Source organism: Felis catus, chromosome D4 (assembly GCF_018350175.1).
Source record: "Felis catus isolate Fca126 chromosome D4, F.catus_Fca126_mat1.0, whole genome shotgun sequence".
Taxonomy (NCBI): Eukaryota; Metazoa; Chordata; class Mammalia; order Carnivora; family Felidae; genus Felis; species Felis catus.
Window position 1 is genome coordinate 10,679,489 of NC_058380.1, and position 23,366 is coordinate 10,702,854.

Here is a 23,366-nt window from a genome sequence, read left to right on the forward strand (position 1 = left end):
TGGGCCGCTGCCAGCTGCAGGGGTCTCCAGCCGTAACTACATTTATTTACGTACTTATCTATTTTTAAAGTTTATTTATTTCGAGAAAGAGAAAGAGTGTGTGTGTGTGTGAGCGGGGGAGGGACAGAGAGCGAGGGAGAGAGAGAACCCCAGGCAGGCTCCACGCTGCCCGCGCCAGAGCTCGACGCTGGGCTCCAACTCAAGAACCGCGAGATCGCGACCTGAGCCGAAATCAAGGGTCGGAAGCTTCACCTGGCTGAACCACCCAGGGGCTTCCATAACTAATTTTCAATGAAGATACGTGCAGAGGCATTTGATTTTTTTTTAAAACATTCCCCCAATATTTTTCTAGGTTTTTGGTCTCTAAACATGCACTGGTTACTGTAGAAAATGTAGCTTTGGGGTCATGTCAGAATTGCTGTCAGATCCAGGACACAATTCAAACGCCGAGGCGTTAATACATATAATCTCTGTGTGTGCCATGTGTGTGGGTGTGTGCACACACACACAGACACACAGACACATGCTATCGTGACACAGCTGTGGCTCACTGCAGGATCAAGTGAGTCCCCTCCATACACGGCAAGTGGGGCAGATCTCTCACCAGAGCCTGCGGAGGAGGGGTATCTCTAGTCTCACCCAACGCGAGCATTCTGATGAATCTCCAGTGAATTTCACAAACTTCCACTTTTAGCCTCCTTTATTCTCCACTTGCCAGCTGAGTTTATTCCTGTACCTGATCCGCTGCACCAAGGTTCTGGATGAAAAGAAATACTGGTGTATGTTCTCCTGACGTCGTTCCCTCTTATGGGAGAAAGACCATCGCATCCTTCACAATGCTTCATTTTAGGACCGCAGGAGACCCCACTAGACCTGTCTGTATTGCAAGAGCTTGTCAACCACGCTCAAAGATGCACCCCTGTGTTTGCAAGACCTATGCAGCCTGAACAGGCTAGGTTTTATTTTAAAATGTTTATTCATTTTTGAGAGAGAGAGAGAGAGAGAGAGAGAGAGAGAGAGAGAGAGAGAATGAGCAGGGGAGGGGCGGAGAGAGAGGGGGGCAGAGGAGCCGAAGCAGGCTGTATGCGGACAGCAGCGAGCCCGACGCGGGGCTCAAACTCACGAACTATGAGATCATGGCCTGAGCTAAAGTCAGATGCTCAACCCACTGAGTCACCTGGGCACCCCCTGAACAGTTGATGCCAACTCCCCTGCAGAATTCAGGAGCAGAGGCTTGTCTGGTGATGGGAACTGCCAGAGAGACCATACCTTTGAAAAAACCCACTTTTAGAATCTTGCCTTTACCAAATTTGAGGCAGGGCCTATTCTTAAGATTCTAAAAACAAGTTATTGTGTGATACTAAAAATTATAAAGACCGTGCCACCCCCCCTTGCGGACTTGAAAGCACTGTGGACAATCAGCACATTGATGGAGGTGTGGGCTATGTGGATTCAGAAGAATCCAACTGGATTCAAGAGTCCCTTCATATCCTGAAGTCCTAATTTCCTAGTCCTAATCTGAACTCTGCTCTCCTACTAACTAGCCATGTGGACTTAGGCAAAATCACCTCCCATCTCTGAACCTCTGTTTCCCCTTTTGCAAAACGAGGCTGGTGATAATACCTGTGTGATGTGTGAGACACACATGGGACAATAAACATGAAAGCACTTTACAGTTTAAATGTCAGTTACTTAATAGTAGCCCACGTATCACTGTCCCACTGTAGTGATTCTTCGACATGACTGTGCATCAGAATCCCCAGAGGGCTTGTTAAAACTCAAGACTGCTGGGCCTTACTTCTGGAGATTCTGATTCAGCAGGTCTGGTTGGTGCCTGAGAATTCACCTTTCTAGCAAGTTCTCAGGTGATGCTGTAGCTGCTTGGTCTGGGGACCACACCTCGAGAACCACTGTTTTACCGCGTTCCCGGCCATTTTCCTTCTTACCGCATTATGAATTCCTTAAAGCATAACCTCAGCTTGTTGTGATGGCGATAGAGCTTTGGGTCAGCTGGAATTTCGGCCAAGAACACTTGGGCTACCTCCAATGGTCCCTGATGGGAAAAGTAACAAAACAATAGGACACTGGAATGAAAATTGAATTACTTGGGAGAAAATCTTGGAGCGACTCCTCCGTTTGAGCAATGAATTCTGTGGTCAGTTTGATCACAATCAAAACAAAAAAAAAAAGCAAGGGAGGTCTTGAACTTCTCAGGAAACCTTGATTTCTTAGGAGTCTGGAGTTTTAGGAGAATAGGTTAGGAGACACGTATTTTCTTAATCAAAGCTGCTAATAATAGGATCTTCATGTGTAAAGGTAACACCTCACGGGGAATGTGCTTCGAGTTCCTTTTCTAAAAATGGGGGTTGTCCTGATCCATCCATTCACCTTCACTTCTCCGGCTGCCCTGGTGGTGAGCACCATTTTGTGTATTTGGTGGCTTGAGTCAGAGATGTACACAGTAGTACATATGTAGTTCATGGTCACGGGCTTATAAGGCCTTCCATTTTCATCAAAGGATCAGGACTTAAAGCAAAGACTTCCTAATTGTTTTCTGATTTTGGCAATATAATAGTCATTTCTCCTCTGGGCTATTTCTGCTCCCTCGACAGTATCCGGGTACAGTTTTTGCAGGGAAGTCCGGCTGCATTGAGTGAGGAAAAACTCACGATATTCAGTGAGCTTTTGTGTGGAGGTGTAGACGAGAGCAGATCTGGATCTGAAATTAAGGATGCTTACCAGACAGAAAGTATGAAGCTAGCACCTCCCTGCATCCGAGACTGGTTGAGTTGCATGCTTAGTTTGGGAGTGAAGATTCTAATGGGTTTGAGAACATCTGGCTTGGTCTGAATTGGCACGGGAAGCCTGGTCCCTGGTCACTGTGGTTGACAAGGCCCCTGACATGCTGGGCTCATCTGGTGACTGACCCAGGGGCTGCATGGTCCCGACCCTTCCCCGTCTCTCCTGCAGACATCCTTCGGTTGGTCTCAAGCTCTGTAACAGCTCTGCCTCCATTGGGCATGACTCAGCTCTCTGCAACAGGACCAGATCTGGAGCATCCCTCCAGGTCTGGCCTCAAAGTGAAGACTTCTCTTCAACGTGGCCTGCTCATGTCTGGGACTTCTCTTCTATGGGGGGTTGTTACATGAAGCAGAAGGGGCCCCCTCAAAGTGTTCTAAGCCTCGTACGTGGCGGCTCTAAGTTTAGGGGTACCATTTATGCGTGGATCGGCCTCCTCATCAACCTCAGGGAGGGAGGGTGTAGACACATAGCGAAAACCAAAATAACGAGGAGCAGAGGAGTGGCGGCCAGCTGGTTTTGCTCACCTGGTTCACAGTAGCTCCGACAGAGCCCTGCAGCACCATCTGGAGCATCTTGGCATCGGGGGGCTCCTGGTTAATGGCAACCGCTAACTGGAGGGTCTTCTTCTTCATGTCTTCAATGGCAACTTCAATTGGCGTCAAAACAAACTGAACATAAGACACAAGCGTAGGGAAGTCACCGTCTGGTCTCGTAAGCCACGGACGAACCTGGGGCTACGATAGACCTGGATCTGAAGAAGCTGGTTAAGGAGCCTTTCAGAGTAAGTCAAAATGATCTGGGTGGGTGAAGAGGTAGGCGAGGCCCAACAGTTCTGGAACACTGCTTGTGTTCCAGGGACTTGGCATACATTTCTCACCGACTACTTTAAACAGCCTCTGCATTCTGTCCATTTTACAGCAAAGGGGGGGATTTGTAAAGTGAATTAAGTGCCACAGAATGACACAGGTCCTGAGGACGGAGCTCAGAATTTAAGTGCAATGATGTCCGCATTCAAAATCCATGTTCTTGCTATGCTTTTCAGTTTTCTTTCCCATTATTGAACAAGTTACTTGGTTTATATTTGGAAAAGGTATCAGAAGCACCGTCTTTAAAAGATTTTTTTTTCCCCCGCCATAATACATGATTTTGGCATTATTTATGTCTTGTCCAACTCACTCTGAAAGTGAATTCCTAGCCAGTAGAATCCTCTTAAGGGTCAATCTGCTAGTTGCCAAGTTCTGTGGGTTTGGGGTAGGGTCCTTCCTGAAAGTCACAGGGCCACCCTGTCCTCACTTCATATCCTGAAGTCCTAATTTCCTAGTACCTCAGAATGTGACCTTATCTGAGACAGGGTCTTTATAGAGGTAATCAAGTTTAAGAGAGGTCATAAGGGTGCTCTATATGACAAGTGTCCCCACAAGAAGAGGCAACTTGGACGCAGAGATACACATAGAAGGAGAGGATATAAAGACACAAGGAGAAGACAGTCGTATACTAGTCAAGGAGAGAGGCCCAGAATGCATCCTTCCCCTCACAGCCCTTGGAAGGAATCAATTCTGCCAACATCTTGATTTGGACGCTGGCCTCCAGAACTGTGAGACCATACATTTCCGGTTTACGGTCCTTTGTCACGACAGTCCTAGCAATCTAACACACTGAGGTTCTCAAGGAGCTAGCAATGGCCAAGGTAAAGTTGTGAGGACTCTTACTGGGACCATGAGCTTATTCCTGTGCTAGGCCTCCCTGCCCTCACGTTCAAAAGTCCAAAACAATAAGAAATAGAACAGATGCCTTCTAGACCAACCTCCTCTTAACCAAGTCACTCATTCAGGACTTCCCTCACCTCCCACTCTCTGATGTGGTTGCTGAACACCCTAGCCGGTGGGCAGTGAGCTCAGACACTTCTGCTCCTGCCCGATGAGGTATTTGTTCATCAAAGTTCACCTCTGTGTATTCACCCACTTGATGATGCCTGTTATGCTTGTTATTTTAATGACCTAATCTAATTAAATAATGCATAAGCCGATGAACTGTGGGTGTGGAAAGAAACAGAATTGTTTCTCTGAAAACCAAGCCGTATGCTGGGCAGGGCATCATGAAAGTGAGTTGCTATAAAGATTCCTGTCATATTAGGTGTGCGTGAGACAACGGTAAAAGGCCAGGGGCGAAAAAGTCATGAAAATCCAGAAGGACTCTGCCCTCGTATTGTTTAGCGAGTATCTCTAAGCTCCCCCTCTGCTTTATAGAAATGAAAACTGAAAATCATGCACAGCGCATTACGGGTGGGGTTTATACAAGAGACACAGGTGAATTGTCATCGGCCAACCCCAAACCACAGGGAAGGCTGGGGCCCTATATAAACTGAATGGCAAATAAATGTACACTTAGGTATTTTTAAGTAAAATAAAATGCTTACCCTATGCCTAATTTTGAGACACCTTCTTGATCAGTCCTATCACAAGGGATTCAAAGTCTTCTGTACATAGAACCAGGGAAGGGAAAGGGGTCCTCGCTATCAGTATGTAGACGAGGAAACTGAAGGGAAAGGAGTGTCTTGGGCAAAGCCACAGGGGGAATCTGGGACTAGAAGTCAGTTGGTCTCCTCGTCTACCTTGCATGGGGCCCTTCTTCCAGCTCACCACCAATTCATGGGGCTACTCGCATGCTGTTCCGTCTCTAACAATTAATAACCCAACTGTAAGCCTCCAAATATATAAAAATTCAAATATTTAACATTTCAGTGTATATTTCATATAAACATGTCATGAAGAGACACATGTTAAATACTATAGTCACGTCATTAAATTTATATTAAAGATATAAATCCAACCTAGAAAATACTTCAATATAAAGTGGTGCTATGAAACATGTAGCTGCCTACATGGGATTCCCTGGGGCCATGACTGTCAGAGCGTGACCCACCACCGTGATATCTCAAGCGTGTCCCGTTTTGGGTTCTCACTCCAGTCTACCACGAAGGAGCACGGAGGAGGGGTATGTGTCACCCTGGGAGAGAGACTCATGCATTTAGTGGTGACCTCAGTCCGGGGGCCATTACCTCTTCCTTCTGGATGACGCCGATCCTGGTCTTGATGTAGGGGAAGGCGTGCATGGTGGTCAGGATGGTGTTCCTCCGGTATTGCTCGTGGAGCTCTCCCCGAGGCCGCCCCTCCAGGGTGAAGGGCGTGGTGTACATGAACCTTCGCAGATTGAAATTCTTCTCAAAGTAGGTGACCCTGTCTTTCATCTCATACTCATCAAAGTAGGGCTCCACAAAAGTGATTTGTATGTAGGCCTGGAGGGGAAAAGGTGGGGGAAGGAGGAGATGAGCTCGGCTGCAAACCACCCAGGATGCACCGGGGAGGCATGCCAGAACACAGCGCGGCTGCACCACCCCTGTGCGTGCACAAAAGCCACAGCAGCTGAGAGCGTCGGGTCAGACGTCAGCCGCCAGGCGTCAGCCATCCCTGCTCTGTGCCCCCAGGGACGGGAAGGAGTGTGAGAAGGACGGGGCAGCGTGCCCGTGTGAGGTCAGATCCACAAGCTGCCCCTCCAAGCAGAGCTACCTCATCTCCCTGAAACCTGGGATGCAAGTTCGCAAACAGACAAGTTTTCCTTTTCGGCACAACTGTGACCACTGTTCACTTAGGAGAATGGCCACACGAAAGGAAACGGACAATACGGAGCATCGCCAAGGACGGAGAGGAGCTGGGACTCTCGTATACGGATGGTGGGAATGTAAAATGGTACCGCCCTTCTGAAGGAGGGCGGCGGTTTCTTACCCAGAGAGAAGACACTGACCATACGACCTAGGAATCCCACTCTGATGTGTGCACCCAAGAGAAATGAAAACTTACATGCACACTGTCCAGAGCAGACTTCATAACGGACAAGACTGGAAACCACCCAAATGTCCCTCCCGTGGAGAATGGGGAAACAGGAAGCGGTACATCCATCCATCCAACAGAAGACCGCTCAGCAATAGGGGCGCCTGGGTGGCTTGGTCGGTTAAGCGTCTGACTTCGGCTCAGGTCACGATCTCGTGGTTCATGGGTACAAGCCCCGCGTCAGGCTCTGTGCGGACAGCTCAGAGCCTGGAGCCTGCTTTAGATTCTGTGTCTCCCTCTCCTCTGCCCCTCCCGCGCTCATGCGCTGTCTCTCTCGGTCTCAAAAATGAATAAGCATTAAAAAAATGAAAAATAGGGGCGCCTGGGTGGCTCAGTCGGTAAAGCGTCCGACTTCAGCTCAGGTCATGATCTCACGGTCCGTGAGTTCAAGGCCCGCGTCGGGCTCTGTGCGGACAGCTCCGAGCCTGGAGCCTGCTTTGGATTCTGTGTCTCCCTCTCTCTCTGCCCCTCCCCCACTTGCACTCTGTCTCTGTCTCTGAAAAATGAATAAACGTTAAAAAATTGTTTAAAAAAAATGAAAAACAAAAGTAAACGTTAAAAAAATGAAAAAAAAAAAAAAGAGTACCACTCAGCAATACAAAGGAACAAACTGCCACAATATGGATGAATCCCAAATGCATCATGTGAAATGACAGCCGCCACACCCAAAGGTCTGTATGGGTCCACTTGCCTAGGTTTCCATTTAAGTGACATCCTGGAAAAGGCCAAACTACAGAGACAGACTGCCGATCAATGACTGTCAGGGGGCTAAAGGTAGAAAGAAGGGGCGTGGGGGAATGTTTTGGGGTGATGGAACTTTTCTTTGTGGTGGTAGTTACATGTGTTTGTCAAAACTCATAGAACTAAATGCCAGAAAGGTGAATTTCACCACACGTACCTCATTTTATTTTATTTTATTTTATTTTATTTTATTTTATTTTATTTATTCATCTTTGAGACACAGAGAGACAGAGCATGAACGGGGGAGGGGCAGAGAGAGAGGGAGACACAGAATTGGAAGCAGGCTCCAGGCTCTGAGCCATCAGCCCAGAGCCCGAGGCAGGGCTCGAAGTCACGGACTCACGGACCGTGAGATCATGACCTGAGCTGAAGTCGGATGCTTAACTGACTGAGCCACCCAGGCGCCCCACGTACCTCATTTTAAAATTCGCACGCACGTGCACACCTGCACACACACTAAAGAAGGGCATTTATTAAGAAAGAAGGCCTCTTAGGGGCGCCTGGGTGGCTTAGTTGGTTCAGTATTCGACTCTTGATTTGGGCTCAGGTCACGATCCCACGGTCATGGGATCAAGTCCTCATTAGGCTCTGTGCTAACTGTGGAGCCCGCTTGAGATTCTCTCCTTCTCCCTCTGCCCTTCTCCCCTGCTTGCGCATGCTCTCTGTCTCTCTCCATAAGAAAGAGAGGAAGAACAAAAGAATGAAAAAAAAGAAAGAAAGCCTCTTCAGGAAAAAAAAAAAAAAAAAGAATGACAATGACCATAGATCCCATAACACCCGCCCACTGAAATGGATGGAAGACATAATTGACCTCAGACTGTAAACAGCCATTTAGTGTGATGAAGTCCGGCGGTTATTCTGGGTTCAGCTTCTCATCTAGAACTCTCATAACCTGCCGTGGGCATCTGAAAAGGGGGGAACAGCGCACCCTGCATCAGGGACATCGCTGGCGATTCTACGCAGCGCGTGCTACGGGCATCCATCTTCCAAGGACCTCCGACACTTCTAAGCTTAGCTCAGCTCTTACCGCACTTATTACTACAGGCCTGGACTAGGGAAGGTGTCTGAAGTGAGCAAGTCTTCCGAAATATGTAGAAAAACAAACTCTTAACATTTGGTCAATTCCTCCCTCCTTGCATCATCTCCTGAGCGTCCTGGAGGACAGAGCGAGGGAAGGGTTTGGACTCTTACTTCGCAGGCCTGCCAGATGGCAAACACTCCTCCGTCCCCCAGCGTGTAATGAATGCCTTGAACTTGCATTATTCCCAGCAGCTTAGACAGCCTCGTGGACATATCTGTCTAAGAGGTGGGCTGTGTAGGGAGACAGCGCCCAGTAACACAGTAAGGAATGCAACTTGTCTTTGTCTGCCTTTCCTGGCACAGAGTTTCCCAAACCCTTGGAATTTCCTGAGAGATAGGAGTATCTTTGTTATTCCAATGAGGTGACTCAAGCTTGGTGGGTCCCAGGATGGGGGCAGCTCACCCAAAAGACCAATCATGTGATTAGAGGGTTGGGACTTTGGGCTGACTTTGGTCTCTCCCAGGGAGGGGAGGTGGGGGCTGGAGACTTAAGTAATATGGCCCACGAGTTAACCGATCGTGCACCGACATTCAACTCTGGACACCGAGGCTCCATGGAGCTTCCTGACAGGTGGACGTATTGAGCTGCTGGGAGGGGGGGACATGCCTAGATTCCACAAGGAAGGTGCACGGAAGCCCTGGGGTCTGTCCCAGACTTTGCCTTATGTGTACCCTTTGTCATAAAACTGTAATTGTCTTTTTAAAAAATTTTTTTAATGTTTATTTATTTTTGAGAGAGAGAGACAGAGCATGAGTGGGGGAGGAGCAGAGAGAGAGGGAGACACAGAATCCAAAGCAGGCTCCAGGCTTTGAGCTGTCAGCACAGGGCCCGATGTGGGGCTCGAACCCATGCCCCGTGAGATCATGACCTGAGCTGAAGTCAGACGCTTAACCCACGGAGCCACCCAGATGCCCCTAAAACTGGAATTGCCTTAAGGCACTTTCCCGAATTCTGTGAGTTATTCTAGTGGATTACCTAATCCGAGGGCTGCCATAGGAACCCCCAAGTTTATGAGCCCTTTGGTCAGAAGTGCCTCTGACGCTGAGGCTAGCGTCAGAAGAGCCTGCAACTTGTGGAGGGTGACGCTAGCTCCCGGTGGAGGAAGTCCAACTGCACGCGGCACACCCAGCTGGGGGCGGGACAGAATACACCCTCGTGTGAAAAGTGAGGACACTGAGGCCCGAGCCCTTTCCATCATTCCCCCAACCGCACAGGGGCGCTACACGGGGCTGGAAGAAATTCCCGCAGCCTAAAGAAGGGGGCCACTACGTGGCAGTGAGAAGTGTGCATCTTTTCAGTATGTCTGAAGGTGAGAGTGTAAAGTTTGGAGAGAAAGGCAATAAAGGGCAATGATGAAGAGGATGGGTTTGGGGCGCCTGGGTGGCGCAGTCGTTTAAGCGTCCGACTTCAGCCCAGGTCACGATCTCGCGGTCCAGGAGTTCGAGCCCCGCGTCGGGCTCTGGGCCGATGGCTCAGAGCCTGGAGCCTGTTTCCGATTCTGTGTCTCCCTCTCTCTCTGCCCCTCCCCCGTTCATGCTCTGTCTCTCTCTGTCCCAAAAATAAATAAACGTTGAAAAAAAAAATTTTTTTTTTAAATAAAAAAAAAAAAAAGAGGATGGGTTTGAGGATGACAGACTCTGAGCTTGAGTGTTGGCTTTGACACTTGTGTGATCCTGGAATGCCACTTACTCATTTTGTACGTCAGTTTTCTCCTCTGTAAAATAGGAATAACAACACCTGCTTCAAAGGGCTCTCGGAGGATGAAATGAAATGAAGTAAAGAAAGGGCCTGATGGAGCGCCAGGAACACAGTTGACGTTTAATTAATGGTAGCTCTTATTCTGGTTCCTGCCTTTGAGTACAGTTTCTTTATGATCTAACCATTTAATTGCTGAACCCTAGACAAAAAAGTATGGCTGCACTTAAGTGACTTGGAGCCCAGAGAGAGGTCATTTTATGTTCTTGGCATAAGAACAAAGAGAATCAGAGCCCGAGGGTTACTTTTTGTAAATTTCCCCATACCTTGTTAGGATCCAACTTGGTTTTGTCCACTGGAGCAGAGTCTTTTATCACTTCCACAAATTCTGCACCGAAACACTGACCATAAAATCCCTAGGCAGGAAGAACCAACAGATTATAAAGGTGACCTAAATGTAATGCAAGTCGTTGAGTCTCAGAAGCGGAGTCAGTTTGGAATGAGTGTAAGGAAGAATTTGCTCATTGATTATTGGAAGTTCTTCTGAACTAATGAGGCAGGGTCAGCATTTCTGGAGACAAAAATAAAATATAAGGAAGTGCAGCATGGCAAACTGACATAGGCTTCCTTATAATAAGTATGTTTGAGGTCTGATTCAACCAATGTCATCATATTTCCTGATAAGCTTCAGGGGAATGGCACAATTTCCTTCTTGCCTTTCGTATCCCAGGAACTTGGAGGTCCCCAGGCTTCCCAGAATGTGACAAACCATACTCCACAAGAAGACAAAATATATACTTCTAGTTCTATGTTGGAGAAACATATTAGGGAACCAAGTGGCCTGGGGTCAATTGCTAGTTTTCCTTCTCATGAGCTGAATGACTTTGGACAAGTTACCCAGCCACTCTGGGCCATGGTTCCTTTGAGTCAAGTAGGGACTGAAGTCTCTTGTCTTATTTGCCATGGATGGATAGCGTTAAGGGACAATTTGGCAACTAAAGTGTTTTAAATTTTACAGTCACGAAAAAGAGTAAATTCAAAGCAATGGCAAGAAGGCATGAGGAAATGAATCTTGAGCTAATTGTAAGCAGTTCAGGGAACTCAGTTACTCAGCCTGAGAGGGTTTTGTTTGACAGGCACCTCTTGACTTTCCTCCTGAGTTCTAAGTGCTTGGCCCTTTCAATGTCTGCTTTTCTCACTTTTCCCTGGGCTGTTTTATTTTTTCTCCATCCGTTCCTCCAGGAACATGCTTTGGTTTTTTTCTGCTACATTATAGATCAAATGTAAACAGCAGGCTTGGGCTTCTAGCCTATGAGGTTAGACAGTGACTCTGAAAATCCATAGAGGAGGGCTCCTTGGATCAGCTCAGCAGGAAGAGGGCTATTGGGAGTATCTCTGTGTCAGAAGTGGGATGTGTTGTCCTGTGATACCAAAAGGATGGCCATAACATTTTCTAGTAATTAACATAACATAACATTTCTCAGTAATCTGGCTAGATTCAAAGTCAAGGTAATAATCTTCAAACTGAGGGGCGCCTGGGTGGCTCAGTCAGTTGAGCACCTGACTTTGGCTCAGGTCATGATCTCACCGCTCATGAGTTCGAGCCCCGTGTCAGGCTCTGTGCTGAAAGCTCAGAGCCTAGAGCCTGCTTCCAGTTCTGTGTCCCCTTTCTCTCTGCCCCTGTCCCACTCATGCTCTGTTTCTTTCTCTCAAAAATAAATAAACATTAAACAAATAAAAAATAAAAAAAAATCTTCAAACTGAAAAACTATTACTAAAATTTCAAAAGAATTATAAGAAAGCACGTGACAACAAGTGGCTTTTAGATAGTCTTGAAAATAAATAATCACCATATAAATTTATAAACTTTGATAAACATACACAGAATCTTGGGGAAAATTTATCCAAATCCTGCTTTACCTTATGACCTCACCTAATACCTTCATATTATAAATGCAATGTGGAAAAGTTTTATACAGATCAACAATGAATCCATAACTCTTTTTTTTTTTTTGTAATAACCCACTTTAACCTGCTTTTGTGAAGTATATAACATCAAGCACTTTTCTTACCTCTAGTCTGTGAGAAATCTCAGGTAGCTTGGTAATTGTAGGCTCTTTGTAAACGAATTCCTGCTCATCTAAATCCCCAAATTTGGATCCATAGAAACCAACTCGGAAGTAGGTTCCAAACATTCTCTTATGACCCTAATGAGCAAAATCAGAAAGCCTCTTTTTAGCTAGGAAATTCTCGCAGATCTACTGGTTTGGAAAGGGCAGGAGTCTTTCACTGTTGTGTTACAAAGCATTTTATTCCTATGGCTAACATAAACCAAAATCACTCCTTTAAAAAAAAAATGTAATGTTTATGGAATAAACTTTGGAAATAATAACAATCAAAATGCCACAAAAGATTTCTAGGACTTATTTTAAGTGAATTTAAAGGATTCTCACGTTTCCTGGTTGTAAAGTAATTCAAGCTGCTTTCTTTCACAGTCTGCACTCTGGTCCTCTGTCTATTAGCAGGCCCTCTCCATTTAGTAGGTGAGAGCTACAGTAATGATGTGCTCCAGGCCAATCCCTCCCTAGAGAGGAAGCAAGGCTAAGCATCTCTGGGACAGGGTCACCTGCTGCCAGGTAACAGGACCCACTGGCCAGGGTCCCCAACTACCTTGCTAATGATGCTGTCAAAAGCCTTCTGTAGCTTGTCGTGTGTGGCGGTCAGCTTCCGGAAGTCTCTATGTGCTTCCAGGATGGGAATGACCAGCTTGTAGACCTCGTTAACTGTCTCGTACAGTCCTCCCTTGGAAAGAGAAGAAGAAGAAGAAGAAAAAAAGAATTTAATCCCTTGGCAAGTTAAGAAGAGCATTCAGAGTTCAGTAAGTGCTGGAGAACGGATTACTAATTGGCACCACGATATTTTAAGAGCAGGAGTGATGTCTGAGCTGCTCTGGAATGGCTGGAGCGCTCACACTGAACTAGACACATGCTAAATGGTCCTTTACGATGATGTTAACTGGGAAAAAGGGTTTTCAAGGGATAAAAACAGACAGGAGATTGGCTGCAGGGAACAGTAACTATTCAGGAAGACAGCTTCAGCGTGTTTAAATGTCATCAGGGGTCACTCTGTAGCCCAATGTTCAACGCATGCCTGAAAGGAGTTGGTAGGGTTCTAACTAGTTCACTTTCTTGCATTTTAAGAATAAAACAGAAGTATACTGCACTTTCTCTGAATCCTGAAATGGAAAGCAGAAAAAAGAAAAGATAGTAAAACAATAATTAAAATACATAGAGGGCGTAGGGTAGGAAACTTAGAAATGAAAGCAGAAAAGAAAGACAAATATAAACATAAAATTGGATCAGTGAAACACAGTGATGTATTAGATATTTACAGGGCTTAAAAACTGGGGGCGGTGAGGGATTATCAGAATAAAAATGGGCAAGTGACTTTCTTCCCTGCCCTGAATCTCACGGTCTCAATCTACCTATTTTTTCTCTTATTAGGGGTGGTTAGACCCAGACTAGGGGAATGGGGGGAGTCTCAGTGGTGTGGGCCCCCATAATTCTCCGAGCTGGTCCTGGTTTGTGACAAACTTGAGCATCACCTACTTGTCAGGAAGGAAGACGGTCGACCTATTCCTTCCCTCTCTTCCCAGAGGCTCTGCCCCCATGTTTGTCTCCATGAGAGGGAAAACGAGGGGGTGAGAACACACCTCGTCATTTGCGGTGTAACCCTGGGCGAGTCATCTCACCTCTCTGCAGCCTAACCTCCGTCCTGTTAAAATGGAAATAATGCAGGGATGCTGTTGCCCAGGCAAAGAGCCTGCCATGAGGACTGGAATACCGCAGTGATGAAAGCTTTCTCAGCTCCCTGGAGAGCTGATGCAATGTGCATATGTCAAAGTCATGGGGGGGGGGGCACCCTGCCCCCTGAGCATCCCAGCACCAGGCGCGCCTGGCTCAGCGGTAAGGCTGCATCCCACGAGGCGCTCTGTCCGCAGGGAGGCCCCGGGGTCTCTGTAGGCACTGACCGTGCTGAACAGCTCAGCCGCATGCTCCAGGAGGCCCACCAGGCCGCTCTCAGTGAAGTACCGGCCCGAGCACACGCCGTCCTCGTCAGGGGACAAGGTGTCATCAGAGACCGCAGACTCCTCCAGCACGTTGGAAGAAATATTCTGAAAGAGATCGCACTATAAGCCCGGAGGACGGGGGAGCCACGCTAAGGAGAGGTACCACAGGGACCCCCACGAGGCAGCAACGAGGCAGCCCACGTTCAAAGATCCTCACCCAGCCTGTGATTTTACAAGGTCTGTAATTCTACCCAGAGGAGGCTCTGGCTGCCATTCATCTCGAAAGTACGCTGAGCAACTGGTCTTCAAAACTTACAGTCGTCTTTTCTTTTTAACCATCAGGATGTACGTAAAGGACACGTACCTCGACGTAACAATGGTTGAGTTACTTTTGTGAAAGGACCTGATGGGACACCCAGCAGGGGTCATGTTTTTTTTTTTTTTAATTTATTTGTTTTGCGAGAGAGCATGAGCCAGGGAGCAGCTGAGGGGCAGAGAGCGAGGAAGAGAGAGAATCCCAAGCACTCTCCACGTTGTCTGCACAGAGACTCAAACTCACAAACTGGGAGATCGTGACTTGAGCTGAAATCAAGAGTCAGATGCTTAACTGACTGAACCACCCAGACGTCCTGGGGTCATGGCTTTTAAAAGGCAAAGGCCAGGGGTGTCTGGGTGGCCCAGTCGGTTAGGCACCCAGCTCTTGGTTGTGACTCAGGTCATGATCTCATGGTTTGAGGGACCGGGCCCCGTGCTGAGGGCATGGAGCCTGCTTGGGATTCTCTCTCTCTCTGTCTCTCTCCCTCTCTCTCTCTCGCCCCAAAATAAATAAACATTAAAAAAAAAATAAAAGCAAAGGCCAATTAACAGTTAGCTAGACTCCTTGTTTCCATAGCCAGGTGAACGTCTGGAGTATAATGCTACTGACTTGACTTTCAGGCGAACCGTCCTATAACAGCAAGTGAGAACATCCTCTCTGTGGATGTGTTTATGGCAATGCGGAAGTTACCGTTGTTTTCGCTCATTTTGTTCCTATATACAGCTTTCCCTTTACACAAACCATAGAGTTTAAAGTCTCCAGCAGGGTGTACAGTAACCAGGGCCAGGGCCAGTGTGAACCAAGCAAAAAAAACCAAGAGCACAAAATTCAGGGAGGCGCTCACTCTCAGGGTCCTGTAAGTAATGACTCTGAACTCGTGTGACTCTAAGAGTGAGTGCTTCCTTAAATTCTGACCCTTGTGTGCCTCTCTTGCCTCAGCCCCTCTCTGGTCCTTGCAGTGACTCTCACTTTTGACATCTTAAGAGTCGTTTTTTTCAACCTCACAGCTGTGGAAGAAATGCACATAGAGCGTAAAAGACTTGGGAAATCCTGCCAGCTTAGAGATTGCAAACAGGTAGCACACATGCCACTCTTTTCTATTCCTACACTCATAGCAGGCATAACTAATCAATTATAGCACCACTGAACTGTGGTTCAATGGGTTTGAACTGCACGGGCCCACTTATGCGCATTAAAAAATATATATTCGAAAAATTTTTGAGATTTGCAACAATTTGAAAAGACTCACAGACCATGTGGCTTAGAGATACCAAGAAGAAAGTAAGGAAAAATTAGGTATCATTGTAAGGATACAATATATTATAAATATAGCAGACAAGATACATATTAATCGACTGTTTTTGTTACCAGTAAGGTGTCTGCTCAACAGGGGGCTATTAGTAGTTAAGTTTAGGGGGAGTGAAAGTTACATGTGGATTTTTGACTATCTGGGGGGTACCCCATGTTGTTCAAGGGTCAACTGTAGTCTCAAAATTTTTTCCAGCATAGCATTCCAGTCGGCCGCTACTAACTGACCAGAATTGGCTCGAGAAGAAAAATCTGCCTGCCCCCTCGCCTGGCTAGCAAGGTCAAGGGAATCAACCTTAGCAATCACAGAAGAGAGCTGTCACGGTCCTGTATCTTCACATCCCAGACTGTGCTGCAGTTTTAGGAATATAGGAGACTCTCAGAATCTCTTGAGCCAGTCTTTTTCCAAACCTGGTCTTTCTATTATGATGTTTCCAGATTGGAATAACAGAAGGTACAAGGGATTCCGCTACAAGAATCTAATAACTCAAGAAATGAGTACTATTAGAACTGTATGCAATTTTCTACAGGGACAGGAACAGATCTGAAGTAAAGTAGCTTTATTAGCTGTAATCAGAGGAAAAGGATTCTGGCAGCCTTTCCTGGCTTGGGAATCAGGGAGGCAGAAGTAACAGCAGCATCCGAGAATGTATCCATATCTACGTTTGTGGAATAAACACTGCTCTCTGGGGCATAGAATTTCAACGATCTCAGGGCCTTGGAATTCAGTGGCCTCAAGGTTATTTTCTTCGCACAGATTTATCTATCTCCGGTTTGTAATTCTTTTCCAAAAATTCAATTCTACTGGAGAAGAACAAGGTTGAAAACTAAAGCACACAGTATTTAAAAAATCAGCTCTGGACATCTGTGGTCAACGCTGTCCTTCATCTTTCTGCAAACTAAGGAACCATACTCCTGGCGCAGCCCTCCGCTCTAGTCCAGCCAATCAGAGCTTTCCATCTCTCTAGCCATTATGATTGGTTCAGGGATGAACACGTGACCCTGTCAGAACCAATAAGATCCACTGAGACTTTCTTGGGACCTGCTAGCCATGAACCATCTCTCTATTCTCTTGGTCTGGAACCAGGGAAGGCCTTAACCTAAATACTTCTCAGCGAGTATGGGAAACATCTGCCCAATGAAGAAAGCAGAGACAGGAAGCAGTGATGCCACTGAAGTTTGATGACATGGTTTGGGGCCCTCCTTCCAATTTGGCAGGTGCTGCTCACGGCTCACCTCCCTCAGGCAAGCTGATAAATTCCATTTCCACCTAAGGTCGGTCTAGACTAGGTGTTTGTCACTCGCAAGCATACGTTTCCAAAAAGATCTGGTATGTGTTCCTTGAGAGAAAGCAATTGGCTCATAGGCAGGAACACAATTTGGCTCTTCTTCCGTAGTTGAGAACACCTACCTCACCATGTTCTGTGCACCATGAGGACCTCATACTTCACAGTTCCTTCTGCCTTCCCCTTCCTGGTCCTTCTGAGCTTCTCACAATCCCCCGGTTAGGTCACATTATAAACACTCCCAGCATCTTGTACCTCTTTATTACATTTATTATAATGGTAGTTCAATAAGGAATCGAATAAGGAATCTGATGTTGCTCTCCCTGGCTAGAATGTAAAGTTCATGAAGATACAATAAATGCTCAGTATCATCTAGAAGAATAAAATGAATGGATATGGATGTATGAGAAATAGAGCTGTCTGCCCCCATGCGGAAGAAATGTGGAATTCTGTTGGTTCTAGAATAACTATTCTATCTTGCCTTGTCATAGCTTATTATAAGCACATCAACTGAATTCTAGGTGAAATTAGAATTCTTAAGCTTACCAAACATGAAAGTCAATAATGAAATGCCATTAAAACTTAAGTGAACAATAGCAAATAAAATATAGTGACTGTTGGGGGGCGCCTGGGTGGCTCAGTCGTTTAAGCATCCAACTCTTGATTTCGGCTCAGGTCATAATCTCATGGTTCATGGGTTAGAGCCCTGCGTGGGGCTCTGCACTGACATTGCAGAGCCTGCTTGAGATTCTCATCCTCTCTGTCTCTTTCTCTCTCCTCTCTCTGTCAAATAAAATAAATAAACATTTAAAAAAATAAAAAATATATAGTAACTGTGAAAAAGGCAGAGAAGAATGTTAAGAAATAGTTCAGTTAATGAAACACGAAAGGAGGGTGATATAATTCAACATTAAGTAAAACACCTAAAGATTTTCTGGGAACTGAAAGAGTAGCACTCATAATATTTATCCTTGATAATATCAAATGGTGAAAATGAATGTGATAAAAGAAGCAGATACCTCTAAAATGATTTTTATAGCTTTCTTCACTTTTATGTGAGTGAAAATCAGATGTGATATTTTTATGATTTTTGGATAAGAATTTCCCTTTTGGCTTTTATGACAAACATTTCTGAATTGAGCACAGAGTTTATTTGCTGAGAATAAAATGTTAGAATAAATGGCATTGTTATCAAAAGCCATAAGAAAAGAGGGGTTAACAATAAGAAGCAAACAGGTGAAGAGGTGAACAGAGTTCTAGAAAATCCGAAGCTCCCGGCCCCCCAGCAACAGTTCCAGGGACTTCTTCTCGAAGCCTAGGGAAGATGTTCTGAATCGTCCTCTCCCTCTGGTTCACACAGCCATCACAGAATCGTGTTGAAGAACAATAGTGGAAAAAAGCCTGTTATAAAATCAGTCATGTAGATTCGAGCAAAGATAATACACTTGTAAATGACTGCGAGTCTGGCTTGAAAAGGGCTCTATTACTGAACTATATTGTTCGTGGTTTCAAGGATAGTCATTTCTGCAAATTAGGTGTCTCTTAAAAAGGTACTCATAAAACTGTTGTTTTCTCTAAAGACCGTATTAAACTGTTCGGCAGAAGCTGTCCAAATGACCACCGAGCGTTGTAGCCCGAGCCAACTTTCAGGCCTGGTAGACCACTTTCCTTTGCTAACTATGGGTCATATTCAGATTATCCCAAGAAAGTACTGATTCAGCTCCTTTTTTCTCTTCCCGGGTCGATGTGGTTCTTCCTTGATTTGGGACTAACGTGTGGGACACTACAGATTTGGGGCATCTGATCAAATGAACGGGCCACGAGGGAAATCATTTCTCCCGTGTTTGGAAAGTACTTTTACAGGTGTCCGTGTACTGCACCAACTATAAGTCTTTGAGAAAGAACTTAAATGAGAAAAAGAGAAACTGCTGTCTCAGTGTCTTTATCTGTAAAGTGGGAGTAATAACACCTTGCCTATGTGCCGGCTTCACGGGTTGATGGGGAGGGTCAAATGTAATCATGGATCTGAGTGTTTGGGAATGTCTACGGGGCTTATCAACTCCACATTTATTGTAAACAATTAACAGATACCCCAAACGAGATGGTAAAGCGATTAGAAGAGGCAAATGTCATTTGCTAAAGCAGGGTTCTATCATCCTTGGCACTACTGATTGATGTTTGGGGCCAGATGATTCTTTGTGGTGGGAACTGATAACGCATCATAGAATGTTCAGCAGCAACCCTGGCTTATAGGTGTCAGAGGTAACCCCCACTTGTAACAGCCAAAAATGTCTTCAGAGACTGTCAAATGCCTTCTGGGGTTGGAGGCAAGACTGCTCCCCCCAGGTGAGAACCCCTGCCCTAAAGGAAAGGCTGAACTTGTCCCCCACCTGAAAGCTGACGCTGCCCACGGGCAGGTAGCTGTGGTCCTCCAGCATGCTCAGATACTCGGCCACCAAGGCGGCCGCGTGCACCAGGCACATGGCGGCCTCCGTGTAGCACTTCTTCTTCATGTGTTTCTCTGCCATGTTCTGGAGCCAGGTCAGCCGCAGATCAGGAGATGTCTGGTAACTTTTGGCAATTCTGAGGGCATATTGGGAAGGTTTCAGGGACAGCTGGCTAATGACACTGTTTTTCTGCTGTGGATGCCACTATTTCCCCCAGGACTCCCCCCCTCCCAAGAGTTTCCCCCAACATGTTCAGAAAATGAGAGAAAAAAACCCCAAACATTTATCAGTCCAGCTGTCTTCATTCCAGAGGTAGGGTGGGCTGGACCCCAAGAAACGGCATCTAATTGAAGTTTCATAGGGAAGAAAAAGGCCTAAAAAAATGATGTCTATTTTAACAGATCTCTAGCAATTTCCTTCCTTTTCTTTCCTTTCTCTCAAAATAATAACAGAAGACAAAAGTACTACCCTTCTATGACCTCACATCAGAACACATTTATTTCTATGAGTAGTTTCTCCTGAACAAGGACCATAAAACAAAGCGTCAAACTATAAAATAAAATATGATTTCTAAATACAACTGTACACGTATGTCTAAATATAATTGGGGGGGGGGAACATACGGAAAATAATTCATATGACAAAAGATAGTTCTTTTCTCTCATTCTTTGGTAAGTAGAAGATACTGTTGTAAAAGATACCTCACTTTAAATTAGGGACATATTTCTAAAAACGTGTGCATGGACCAACCCACTCTGAATGATTAATTTCTACCAATTTGTATATACACTTTTGGATGTCATCCAAGAGCGTCCCCACATGGCTTATGCTAATTACACCAATGAGAACTCCATAGGAACAAACCCCAGACCCTCAAGTGACACCTTCTGGTTTTATCAGAAAAATTTACCTGTACATGAGATCCATAAGCATCTCAGGATCTTCCTGAAATTCCCTCATTTTCACCGTGTCATATAAGATGCTATTCAAGTTGCAGAGAAGTTCCTCCACCTGAAAAACAGTGTATGCCTCTAAATGCTCCTGGCTTTGTAATCCATAGCAACAAGTGAGGGGCTGTTTTGGAAGGTCAAGGGGTAACCATAAACGTTCTCCTCTATGGGAGCCGAGCTCACAGGTGTAGGGGAGTCTAGATGGACCCTCTGTGGCCTTTATCTTTACAGGTCCGCATGATTCTGAGGCTCAGATGTGAGTTGGCGCTTGGGATCCATGAATTGGCCCTGAATCCTTATACTATCCTCCCTCTTTTTCTTTAAATGAACTTGAACTTTCGTGTGCAACCTGAAAAGCCCTAAACTGTACTCTGGAACGTCAGCGTGTTTTTTTTTATTATTTATTATTATTATTTTTTTATACCAAATAGGAGTCAGTTTAGGACTTCAGCTTAGGTTTCATATGTATATAATATTATATATTAAATACACATGTACACATAATATTTACATATTTTATGTATAATATAGAGCTGTTATATAATTATATATTATATGTGTTCTATAATTACATAGTATACACACACACACACACACACACACACACACACACACACACACACACGTACATATACACAAGCTTATAATCGGCTGATCCCGGACCCAGGCATGAGACAAGGCACGCTCTTCTGTCTACCTGGGTGGGGAAAAGAGTGGCCTGCATGGCTGTGTCCTCTTCCGCATAGGCCAAGATCGTCCTCAAGGATCTTCTCAGGTACTCCTCATTAAAGTCTGGTGCTTTGCCCACCAAAGATGCCAGAGACATGGTTACTTGCATCTTTACTCTGGCAAAGTTCTGCAGCAGGAAAAAGATGAGACGGGACAAATAAGAGGCACGGGGCTAGGAGATCGTGGAAGGCATTGGAGCCAGACACCAATAACTCCCCAGTGTTTCTGTCACCCCGTCTCCATCATTTCCTTTTCCCTCAATGAAATGTGAGCTATACTTTACAAGATGCATACTGTTGCTTAAATGGTTTCAACGGATACTGCTGTGACATAAATCCGTCAGCTCCCTTTAAATTTTCATCGAGGACTGGACGGCCTCCATGCTGCAAGGCAGGAAGGTGCCTGCAAAGCCGGGTCTCAAAGATGTATGCTTTTGTGCCAAGATTCCTCTTCCGGGGACTTTACATAAACTGCAGACAGGAACAGGATCTCCATGGCCACGTTTTCTGAGCTTTTGGACTCTGGAGAGGCAGAGACTCTCTGTTTCTCCCTCCTCTCTAGCCCTATGGAAAAATACAGCCATCCTGGGAGCCCCTGAGGAATGTCCTAAATATTTCAAATGGTTATGCCTAACATATTTTGCGTGGGGGGGGCTGCTTTTTTTCCCCAGGGGCGAATTTATCTTTTAATATCTCTTGAGCATATTCATTAACAGGACCACAAATGTAAGTTCCCAAAGAACATACCGAAATCTAGATAAACTAAAGTAAAGGGAGACGGTTCCCCCATAAAGCCGAATTCCGATGGCTGCCAAGCTGCAATTAAAAGCCAGTGTAGATGACGCTGATCATTTCAAACCCTCTTCCGCAGGTCATTCTGGAACCTCTCAGCAGAACTGGGAAACCAGACAAAGGCTTCTGAATTCCTAACCTGCCTGCTGTATTTCTTTCCACAGAAGCCAACTTCTAGCCTACATACATTCATTCCTTTTTTACGCTGAAACACACAGATGGAAGCCACGGCATCATCGGTCTTCATGTTCGTGTCGGGCCACAAATTCAGCTCTGCTACCCATCTACGTCGTGGATTGTTTCCTTTCACGAGGGACATGAGTACACGGCAATCCCACCACCTCCCCCTCAACCAGGGCTTTGCACTGACTTCCTCTACTGACTCCGGGGCCCCCGGCCGGTCTGGGCTCTTACGCTTGTGGCTCCAAAGCTGAATCTCATGAGGAGGTAGAGGGTGGCACAGGCTTGGGTCCGCGTGACGTCCATGCTGCTGCTACAGTGATGTAGCACTCGCTGACACAGGTCTGCACACTGTTCCACCTCCTCCTCAAACAGCAGGTCCCCGAACTAGGAGAGACACAGGGGCCATGAGGCGTCACTCGGCACCTTCATAAGCTTTCCGGGCCGGGTGCCTGTTGAAGGAGGCCGCGTCTGCCGGGACAAGCAGAAAGCCCAGAGGAGCTCACGCACTGCTCCAGAAAGATAACGAGCTCCTTGAGTCAGAAGATGAATTGAAGCGACGGAGTCGACTTCAGATTTAATTATGAACGGCACAACTAAGATCAGGGCTGCGTGATTCAATGGCATCGCGTGGGCCAGGTTGCATTCGCGGGCAACGTCACAACGCTGAAGGAATTATCCTGAGTTTACGGGGCCCCCTGGAAATGACTGGCGACTAAGAAAGAGAAAATAATCTGCAGGGGAGAGCAGAGGAATTCTACTTTCTGAGTGTAAAAAAAAAGGCCTGGCTCAGTCGGAAGAGCATGCCATTCTGGATCTTGGGGTCTCGAGTTCAAGCCCCACGCTGGGTGTAGAGATTACTTAAATAAGTAAACTTAAAAAAAAAAATGGAAGAGATCCCATGAAGAAGGTACTGAGGTTTTTCCAATACAGGGGGAGAAGATAAACTGCGTTAGACCATTTTAGGTAAGGAAAATCTGTATTCTTCAGGCTATGAGCAATTTGTTTCTAAATCTGTCATTTTAGGACATGACATCTTGCAAGACTTACTGATGGGAGTCGTGTGTAGGATGCTAATCTCACT

The 23,366-nt window shown here is 45.9% G+C and overlaps 1 protein-coding gene across 5 annotated transcripts in view; it reads right to left on the bottom strand.

Annotated features, from left to right (window-relative positions):
• DOCK8 (dedicator of cytokinesis 8) overlaps positions 1-23,366 on the bottom strand; it is a 231,730-nt gene that overhangs the window by 12,010 nt on the left and 196,354 nt on the right. For 4 of the 5 annotated variants that reach the window (XM_045043274.1, XM_045043273.1, XM_045043275.1 and 1 more), the window contains 11 exons: positions 22,517-22,669; positions 21,280-21,438; positions 20,543-20,643; positions 19,576-19,768; positions 14,237-14,380; positions 12,877-13,008; positions 12,279-12,413; positions 10,533-10,622; positions 5,861-6,097; positions 3,327-3,470; positions 1,947-2,053 (listed from right to left, as the gene is read on the bottom strand). In XM_045043274.1, the coding sequence (XP_044899209.1) occupies positions 1,947-2,053; positions 3,327-3,470; positions 5,861-6,097; positions 10,533-10,622; positions 12,279-12,413; positions 12,877-13,008; positions 14,237-14,380; positions 19,576-19,768; positions 20,543-20,643; positions 21,280-21,438; positions 22,517-22,669 (1,595 nt within the window). Of the gene's footprint in view, positions 1-1,946; positions 2,054-3,326; positions 3,471-5,860; positions 6,098-10,532; positions 10,623-12,278; positions 12,414-12,876; positions 13,009-14,236; positions 14,381-18,212; positions 18,587-19,575; positions 19,769-20,542; positions 20,644-21,279; positions 21,439-22,516; positions 22,670-23,366 lie in introns of those variants that run through there. The other variant, XM_045043277.1, reaches the window with a different exon arrangement.